This window comes from Cherax quadricarinatus, chromosome 56, assembly GCF_038502225.1.
Source record: "Cherax quadricarinatus isolate ZL_2023a chromosome 56, ASM3850222v1, whole genome shotgun sequence".
Classification (NCBI taxonomy): domain Eukaryota; kingdom Metazoa; phylum Arthropoda; class Malacostraca; order Decapoda; family Parastacidae; genus Cherax; species Cherax quadricarinatus.
Window position 1 is genome coordinate 27,290,781 of NC_091347.1, and position 10,366 is coordinate 27,301,146.

General features: G+C 37.6%; 1 protein-coding gene across 2 annotated transcripts in view; it reads right to left on the reverse strand.

Moving 5' to 3' along the window:
* The window catches only part of Spt (Spitting Image), a 33,688-nt gene extending 24,137 nt beyond the window's left edge, over positions 1-9,551 (reverse strand). Inside the window, exons 1-5 of one of the 2 annotated variants that reach the window (XM_070097236.1) lie at positions 7,485-9,551; positions 3,904-4,131; positions 2,947-3,156; positions 1,540-1,719; positions 655-771 (exon numbers count right to left, since the gene is read on the reverse strand). In XM_070097236.1, the coding sequence (XP_069953337.1) occupies positions 655-771; positions 1,540-1,719; positions 2,947-3,156; positions 3,904-4,131; positions 7,485-7,553 (804 nt within the window). In that variant the 5' untranslated portion in view covers positions 7,554-9,551. The remainder of the gene's footprint in view (positions 1-654; positions 772-1,539; positions 1,720-2,946; positions 3,157-3,903; positions 4,132-7,484) is intronic. The other variant, XM_070097237.1, reaches the window with a different exon arrangement.
* Between the last annotated feature and the right edge of the window lie 815 nt (positions 9,552-10,366).

Below are 10,366 nucleotides of genomic sequence, written 5' to 3' on the forward strand. Positions count from 1 at the left end.
GCAGCAGGAAGGAGACTGGAGACATTCGAGATATTGTGTCTAAGGGCAATGTGTGGTGCAGAGAATCTGTAGTGTGGAAATCAGGAGGAGGTGTGAAATTACTAAAAGTATTATTCAGAGGGCTGGAGAGGGGTTGTTGAGGCGATCTGGTCATTTAGAGAGGATGGAGCAAAATAAGATAACTTCGAGGGTATATAAATCTGTAGTGGAGGGGAGGAGGGGTAGGGGTCGTCCTAGGAAAGGATGGAGGGAGGGGGTAAAAAAAAAAAAGGTTTTGTGTGCAAGCAGCTGGATAAGCACAAGCATGTGTGAGTATGTTAGGAGTGAATGGAGACGAATAATTTTTGGGATCTGGTGAGCTGTTGGAGTGTGAGCGGGGTAATATTTTATGAAGAGATTCAGTGAAACCAGTTAGCCAGACTTGAGTCTTGGAGGTGGGAAGGACAATGCCTGCACTTTAAAGGAGGGGGTTTGGGATACTGGCTTTTTGGAGTGACATCTAAACTGTCATATTAGGGTGCCTCTGCAAAGACAGTGAATATGTGTAAATGATGGTGAAAGTGTTGAATGATGGTAAAAGTGTTTCTTTCTTTTTTGGGTCACCCTACCTCGGCGGGAGATGGCCGTTGTGTTGAAAAAAATATGTATACTTACAGAAGCTGTGAAGGAACCTGCTTCTTCCATATCATAATCAGCATCACCCAGTCCTACATGGTATTGAAGGTCAGTCAACAGCACCTGTAGTCGATTTGATATCAATTCATGACTTGCCTAGAAGGGAAAAAGATTTATGCTTGAACAGTAAATGAAAATCATTGAGAAATTTCTCAGTTATCTCTTTTCGTTTTTAGATCACAACATAAGACATAATTACCTAACCTAACCCAGTCTGTCCTTTTAATCACAGACATCATGGCACTGTTGTACACAGCCCAATGAGTGGCTACTGATGGAGCCTTCAATATGTGAAATATGACTGTTGTACATCAGTTGTGCACATAGTGAGTGCCCATTTTCTGTTTGTGTAGTAGACTTTTTTTTATCACCTTTTATCTTATATTCATAGTTTTCCATTGGAAGCAAAGAATCTGATGACCATTATCAAACAGTTATATAAAATGAAAATAGCTTAAAAAATTTAATGAAAAAAGTAGTAAATGAGGCAAGCAGTCTTGTCTAATGATGCACCAAAACTGACAGTGAGGTACCTGAAAGAGAGAACAGATATACCTCTGCATACATGATAGGGCATACAGGGACCAGCTGTTTGAGAGGTGAGAAACAGATATTTGGGGGCATAGCTGGAAATTAAAGACACATTCAAGTCACAGGGATGTCAGGAAGTATATCTTCAGTTTCAGGGTGGTCAGAAAGTGGAACCTTGACAAAGTAATTGAGGCAGGACAGGCTTCCTAAATAGTTTTAAAAGTAGGTTTATAGGCAAGGAGAGAGTGAATCTGGCAAGTGGTAAGTTAAGAAGCAGGGCCAAGAGTCAAGACTCAACCTCTGCAACTACAAACTGGTGAGGGCAGTACTTACCTTAATATGCTTACTAAGAGGCTGGGTAATAGTAGCAACACTAGTTGAGGCAAGTAGGGTAAGAGTGTGACATAACTGAAGTGCCAGTAATCTCACTCTTTCTCGCTGCGCTCTTCTGTAGAGATCTCCACAACGTACTTCCAGTAAGTTCAACAAATCTACACTTCCAGATACTACAAGCTGTATCACAGACAATCTATGAATTACATATAAGGCAATAGCAAAAAGATGATTTCTAAATTATTTAACACTTGTTTTCGTACATAAACCAGGATGATGGGTTGCATTAACAAGCTAATACATAATTATGGGAATTTTCTTTTTGAAGGTATAACTTATGTAAAATTTATTCTAAACATTTCAATTGGCAACATATGTTTAGAGCAGTACTTCAAAGTTTCACCAATAAATTATGCATGTTAGTGTGCAAAGACAAATGAGAATGCAGCGGTTCATCAATCAGTAAATGTATGTTTAAGTAGAAAAACAGGACAGAATAAAATCAAAAGACACAAGCATAAGGAAATCAAAAGAAAACAGCAAAGTAGAATTAATTAGACAGGCAATGTGAAGGTGAAGACACTGCCAACTGAAAACCAACTTTATCAACTTTAATCCAAAGACATATCATTTAATCATAATAAGGGAAGAGAAAGCTCAAAGATATTGCACTGCAAAATAAATAGGAATGTAGAGATTACTGATAAATAAAGCTTTTATAACAGTCAAATAAAATATGTAAAATAGTGCAAATAGTGGGTTCTTGTCTAGTAATAATTTTTATGAATATATTTAACTAGGCAAAGTTAATCCTTGACAATAAATTTTAAGAGGTTTCTGAAATGAATGATTTTTCTTTGGTGCCTTATTTCTTTTAGCAATCTGTTTGACTTGACAGTCCATGAAACAAATAATGCATGTGATACTATATGCTAAATTCCCTAAACTGATCAAATGCACAGCTTTCAGAACATGCCCTAATTGACACATCAAATTAGTTGCAAACTTTCAAAATGAGTATATATGAAATAATAATTTGCATAATATAATGTAGCACTGACAGCAGCAATTCTTCTAAAGAGCATTCACAAATTCAGAATGAATGGGATTAAGAATTATAAAAACTTGAATGGGATTAAGAATTATAAAAACTTGAATGGGATTAAGAATTATAAAAACTTGAATGGGATTAAGAATTATAAAAACTTGAATGGGATTAAGAATTATAAAAACTTGAATGGGATTAAGAATTATAAAAACTTGAATGGGATTAAGAATTATAAAAACTTGAATGGGATTAAGAATTATAAAAACTTGAAGTAAACTGTCTTCATCTTGAACATAAAATATGTACAGTATAACTCTGGAAACCTGCCTATCTAATTTCCTGAATAAAAAAAAAAGTACCTGGAATTTATCAGGAAGGTGTTGAATACTGCTCGTCTGCTCCAGCCGATGCAAGCACTGCTGGAGATGTGTCAGTGCTCGAGTCACTTTGCGCAACTGAGCACGATCCCAAGCCAGGAGTGCCTCTGTCAGTGTTGATAGCAGCTGCTCTGTGTCTTCCACAATACCTGCCCACACGTCCTCATTGTCTCTTACACCAACATCTCCCCGCTATAAAATGTTTGCAAGTAGTAAAAATAAAAGCTGGAAAAATGCCATTAGATAACGGCAAACTTTTTAAGTAAAATGAAAACCTAGTTGTTTCACAAATATCAATATCTTAAATGAATAATATATTGCATTTGTATATATTGTACTGTATGTTTTTATAAAAAAAAAAATTAAAGTTTTCATTATATCATGAATATGTAATAGGCTAAAAAGTACATGTATTGTAAAAACTGAGAAATTTTTAAGGCTTATGTCAAATTTATATAAAAATAGGAACAGGAATGATCATTGTAATGCTTTAACTTTTATAAATTCTAAAAGACGAGTAAGTGACCCATAATAAAGCATTCAACTGCATCACTGTTAATCTCTAATAATTACAACACAATTCTTCAAGGCAATCTTTTTTTATAACATCAGCCCTTTGCCACCAAAGTGAGGTGATAGTTGTGAGGGCTTCACCATCACCAGGGAGACGAAACAGTGTGGTGAATCTAATTTTGGAAAAAAAAAAAAAAACTACAATAGACAATTCCCCTACAAAAAATGGCAAAAGTAATGAGGCACAAATATGTACTCATTCTATATTTTTCATTCTATTTCAGTATTTTTAATTGAATACAGTTACTGTATAGCTACAGTACATTTACAGATTGTCTTTATACCATAAAATATTAATAAAGGAATGCAACTAACAGATGTTACAAATAACCAAATAAAACTGATGCTGCAATCAATTAAACTTACATGAAGATCTCTTGTGGCATCAGTGAGTGAGTCTGTCACTTTGTCTAGCTGAATTTTGATTCTTTTGATCTCGTCCAAAAGCACATCGTCCCTGCATGATTTTGCGTACAAAGCTAGACGGGACACAAGCAAAGCACAAGACGTCTCTAAGTCCTGACATTGCTTCAATAATTTGAGCACTGTTGTAGCATCACAGACAACACCCTGCCTATTCCTCAGCTCCAATACCTAAGAAATAAAATACACTAGTATTGTATGCATCTGTACTGTGCATACCAAATAGTTACATTAAGACATAGTACTGTACTCAATGTTAGCAGTACAGTATAATGGGCTCAACTGAATATGCACACATATCTGCCATATCCTGTCCAAGAAAAGCAGCAAGCTAAAGTTATGCAAATTTTTATATGTAAATTTTTAAGTCTGAACCAAAACTAACCTTCCAACTTATTATAATCATGATAAAATTTATGTAAACTACTAGTAATATAAAATGGATTAATTTACCTAACCTTTAAGAAATTTGAATTACATTTGTTAACCATTTTCTTAAGGGAATGAGGCAAATCTTCAGGGTCACACTTGTATAATTGCTAGATTATTATGTATAGTCACAAATATTATTGTTGTATTAATTTTATTGTTAATATTAATCACTTTCCCTTATTTTATTTGGTTTTGCTTTGTGTGAATTTGCTATTATATAATTTCCTATGTTGTAAAACAAAATATCAAACCATGTTAAGTAGAATGATTTACCTACAAAATATCACAGTTCATCCCTGCTCTCTAACAAAAAAAAAAAATTGATAAACAAAATACAAGTTGCCCAAAATATGAAGGTAAGATTTATCTTGGGCCTCAGTGCAAGAGAACAAACTGCAAAAATTAGAAATGCTAAAACTGGCAGAAGCAACATGACTGAAATTAAATCATATCTAGAAACCTGCTAACAGTTAAGGTCCAAACTCAAAATTGTAGTAAGGGAAGTGAACTGAAGGACCCAAGCTCAATTCTGGGCAATTAGATACATGTGAGTAAGTCTCCTCACACCTCACACCTGTGAGGAGACTTGCTAGGTAATGTGCTAAGTGAACTTTCATGCTCACCTAGCAATAAATAGATACTGTATTTGAGTGTTAGCGAACAGTTGTAGGGCGCAGTCTGGGAAAAAGACAAAAAGACCTCAATGGAAAATATGACACATAACGTGACTTTCTGGGTTATCCTTGATTACAATAATAATTGAGAAAAATTATTTTTCTTTAACCACATTTTGTAGTACCCACTGTAGGTGGCCAGGTATTAAACATCTTCAAGTTGTTGTAAGTCATCCTGGCATATATGATCTCCTGAACCCTGGTCCAGGATGAATCTTGCTATTTTGTCCTGGGTTATTTGTAGTATTTTTTTGTTTTGTGAGAGCAGGATACCATGAAGAACAAAAATTATTTATATATCACTGTATGACCTAGACAAAGGGTCCTGCAAGTTTCATTGGGTAAACAATGTGCCTGTATGTGGAGGAACTTTAACCTGGAATCTGTATTTTTTATTATATTGTTTACTACAAATTTTCTTGACATGCTTGGGTTAAAGGAAATTCCCAGGTATTTCAGTGAGGTGATAGGTATTGAGGTGATAGGTTCCCCATAATAGTATTTACCCTTTTGAGTTAACTTTTCCTGTCAAGTTATGGCTTTTGCTTTCCCATGATGTAGCAATACAGCCTCTCCTCACTTAATGATGGAGTTCCATTCCTAAGACCACATCAGTAAACGGATTCGTCGCTAAAGGAGAAGCATACTATAATGGTAGTGGGTTTGTGTCAACCATCTTTGATATTGTTTTAATGTTACCTTTGCACCATTTACAACATTTCCGGTATATTTTTAAATGTTTATACAGCACTGTACTCTATATTGTAATAAACAGAATTGAGGAAATCAGCTCTAATATACATTATTTAGGTAAGCATACCGGTCAAAGAGCCCATCATAAGTTCGAGTTGTCGGTAAACGAGTACGTCGCTAAGTGAGGAGAGGCTGTAGTTTGTTTTCTATTAGCCATTTGCTGCAGTATTCTATCACTATCACTGTTTCAGTGATAGTATATGAGCTATATCTTGTGGGTCTTTAGTAAGTTTATTTAGGCACAGGTACACACAAGTACAATTATCATACATAGCGTAAATTACCTAGGATAACACCAAAAAAGTCAAAGTGAGTTATTTAGTTTACCAGAGACTAGCATTATTATTATTCTAATTAAAACTAAGTGCTAAACTGGAAGGGTCATGCAATACCCTGATTATTATTATAATCAAGGGGAAGCACTAAACTCATAGGATAATGCAGTGCCTGTGGGGGGCATTAATATAATCATGGGGGAGTGTTAAACCCATAGGATTATACAGCACATGGGGGAGGGGATGGAAGGCATTCAGGCTCAATTCAGGGAACCAGAGCACAGATCCAATTCCCTAGATCAAGAGCCCCTCACCAGCATCAAAGGAACCTTCCTTGCGCGGATGCAGTGCCCTGAGACTAGCAGGGCAGTCATGTGCATACAACAAAGTTTACACTTGACAATGATAGGCATGCCATTCACATAAAAACAGTACTATTATTATTATTATGACAATCAGAACTTAACGCTAAGCCCACAAATAGTAAGAACCCCACACATGCTATATAGAGGCAGGGGATCTGGTTCTGTAATATCTTTATTACTAACGTATTGTTAACCTTGACGACTGTATTGAAAATAATATGGTATAAAATACCGACAATTTGAAGATTAAGACATGTACAACAACTGGGCATCTTTATTGATGAAATGTTTCGCCTACACAGTAGGCTTCTTCAGTCAAATACAGTGAGCAGTAGTAGTGAAAAAAGATTATATAATCAGTTCATCATTGGATTATTATAATCATGGGGAGCACTAAACCCGTAGGATTATACTGCGCATGTGGGGGGGGGGGGGAATGGAAGGTATTCAGACTCAATTCAGGGAACCAGATCACAGACCCAATTCCCTAGATCAAGAGCCCCCTCACCAGCGTCAAGGAACCTCCCTCGAGGGGATCAACATACAAGCTGAGCTCTTCTCCAGGCTGAGGGACTGACCACCTCAAATACTTTTTCTCCAATGTTGATGGACTGATTACATCATCTTTTTTCATTACTATTGCTCCCTCTACAATTGACTGAAGAAGCCTACAGTGTAGACGAAACGTTTCATCAATAAAGATACCCAACTGTTGCACATGTGACTTAGTCTTCAACTTTGACGATATTTCAAGTTGCTCAGGTACAACTTAAACCAGTCTACAGTATATGTAGCTTTTTTTTCTTACACAATATATTATGGTTAACTATATTTAATGCATTTTTCAGGTCTAGAATATTTTGAGTTCTCAGACAGTCTATCAGATTGATTAAGGAGGTACAAGTGAATTTATTTAGGTACTTATAGTTTAACGTGTATCGATTCATCAAGATCCGAAACCTGATTAATTGGTTTATTCAATCCAGTTGCCTATTAAAACCTAATTAAAAAAAAGGCTAACTCACTTGATTTGCAATTGGTCCAAGAACATTCAGAATTGACTTTGTCTTTGTACATTGACTTATTCTTTCCATTTCGTACAATAAGATCAAAACTTAGTTTGAACGTTGTTCTCCCGCCCCGCCAGCGCCACCTGTTGCCCATCATTATAACTACACCTGTAAATAAACTCCATTCAAATTATTATTATTATTATTATTATAATCAAGGGGAAGCGCTAAACCCGTAGGATTATACAGCGCCTGTGGGGGGGATGGAAGGTATTCAGGGTTAATTCAGGTAACTGGAGCAAACTCCAAAAATTATTGTTATACATACAGAATTTTCATGGTTGTTTTTCATGGGGCACGAATGTCATATTATTTCTTGAGAATCAGCAAATTTTTAGTGGCAATGACTTTATTAGGTTAATCTAGGTTAGATCTACACAATATACCATCGTTGTGAATAAAACACTTGAGATTATTATTATAATCAAGGGGGAAGCGCTAAACCCGGAGGATTATACAGCAAAACACTTGAGAACCATTGTATAAATTTTTATGAAATATTATGTAAATTTTCCTGAATAAAAATAGTTATTATCTCCAATCCCCCTTTTCCTAAATAATCATTATTTTTAGTCTGTAAACCAATGGAAATAAGTCACACTGACTTTTTGGGGTTTTCCTAGGTTCACTACACTTATGCTGCTATGTATGATAATCTATGTAACTGTATTTGTGTATACCTGAATAAACTTATTTACGAAGAGCAGACTGATGTCATTTGTCAAGACACGGGCTGCAGTACAGCTGTACTACTAAATATTTTGTACTTATACTTTGGGATTACTGCAGTTTGTGTACACTGAGTCCTTTTATTTTCCAGGCGATTTGATTATTATAATCAAAAAGAAGCGCTGAACCTACAAGGGTTATACAGCGCAGCAGGACAGGGAAGGGTGCAGGGGTATTGGGTAGCAAGAGGGAGAGGAATTATTATTAAGTCATGGAGTGCCTGGCAATTTGATAAGTTAGTTTTAGTTAGATTTGATCAGGTACCTTTGATCGGTTCCTGACCAGCCGGGCTGTGGCTCGTACGTTGGTTTGCGTGCAGCCAGCAGTAACAGCCTGGTTGATCAGGCTCTGATCCACCAGGAGGCCTGGTCACAGACCGGGCCGCGGGGGCGTTGATCCCCGGAACTCTCTCCAGGTAATATAAAGCCACGGTATATTATAATCAAAACTAAGCGCTAAATCCGTAAAGGTCATACAGCGTACAGGGGTATGCTTGACCTGAGACCAGCGAGGGTGAAGAATACAAGAGGCAGATAATTATAATCAAAACCAAGCGCTAAACCCATTAGGGATAACCGAGGCAGAGTTAAGTACGTATATGAATGAACAGTATGGACGAGGCTCAAACCGTGGTCCATAAACTGACCGATTCAACAACCTCCAGGTAGGTATCTCTAGGAATTAACTTAGTATGGCTTAGCTAAATCATCTGTTTAGATAAGAGCACTGAGTCTTTCAATTAATAATAGCAAAAGACTTGCCAAATAAAGACCCTGAGTCATACACTTCCAGCTGCCACTCCTAAATCCGTAGACAATCTTCATTATTATAATCAAAAAGAGTAGACAATCTTCAGTAATATTCCCATCATCAGATACCCTGTCAGATTACCTCTCAGTCTTAACAGAGGGTTATCAAATTATTTATTCACGGGGAAACTCAATCTATAAGCGCCATATAGAGCGCTTGGGGAGTGGGGGGGTCCAGACTTGCTCCTTGGATCAAAAGCCCGTCACCAGCATCAAACTAACCTGTCTCACGACGGTCTAAACCCAGCTCACGTTCCCTATTGGTGGGTGAACAATCCAACGCTTGGTGAATTCTGCTTCACAATGATAGGAAGAGCCGACATCGAAGGATCAAAAAGCGACGTCGCTATGAACGCTTGGCCGCCACAAGCCAGTTATCCCTGTGGTAACTTTTCTGACACCTCTTGCTTAAAACTCTTAAAGTCAAAAGGATCGATAGACCTTGCTTTCGCAGTCCGTATTCGTCACAGCGCAGCCTCCTTTAAGGGTATATGAGAAGCGTTAAACCCGCAGGATTATATAGCGCATGGGGGTAGGGGTTGGAAAGTATTCAGGCTCAATTCAGGGAACCGGAGCACAGATCCAATTCCCTAGATTAAGAACCCCTCACTAAGTGTCAAGGAACCTTCCTTGAGGGGCCTAAATTAAAACTATGAAAGCCGAGCGCTTCGCCCACAAAGGTGATACAGCACCTAAGTTAAAGCTTAAAATGTCAAAGCGCAGTTCTCCGAGGTTCATGTATACGTCCCGGTAATTAAAAAAGAAAATACGTAAGCAATCCAGCAGTTCCACAGCCAGTCGCTACATAATTAGCAGATATCTAGAAACATGTGGGTATGGGAGATATACATGCCTAGTGGCGGCGTCAAGGACGAGGACAAGACAGTGACCCCTAAGTCTATGTACCAGAGCCTCAATTAATGAAATGCCATCTCTGACTTACTGATGAAGGGACAAACACCCATGCAACTTTGCATGTGGGCCCACCACTTTCAAGAACAATATATATAGATGAAAATCTAGATTCTTTATACCAGAACTTCACTCCTGCCCCAGGGCGGGCGAGCATCAAGGCAGTCCCAGGGCAGACCGGCATCAAGGCATTATTATTATTATAATCAAAAAGAAGCGCTAAGCCACAAGGGCTATACAGCGCTGCAGGGCAGGAAGCGAGGGCATCAGGTGGCAAAAGGGAGGTGGATGAGTAATAGGTTACGGATAACAGCGGAGAAGTGGATGGTGAAAGGGTAAAGGGCAGCAAGAGACTGAGCTAGAAAGGGCTGAGGGGAGTGCGTAAGG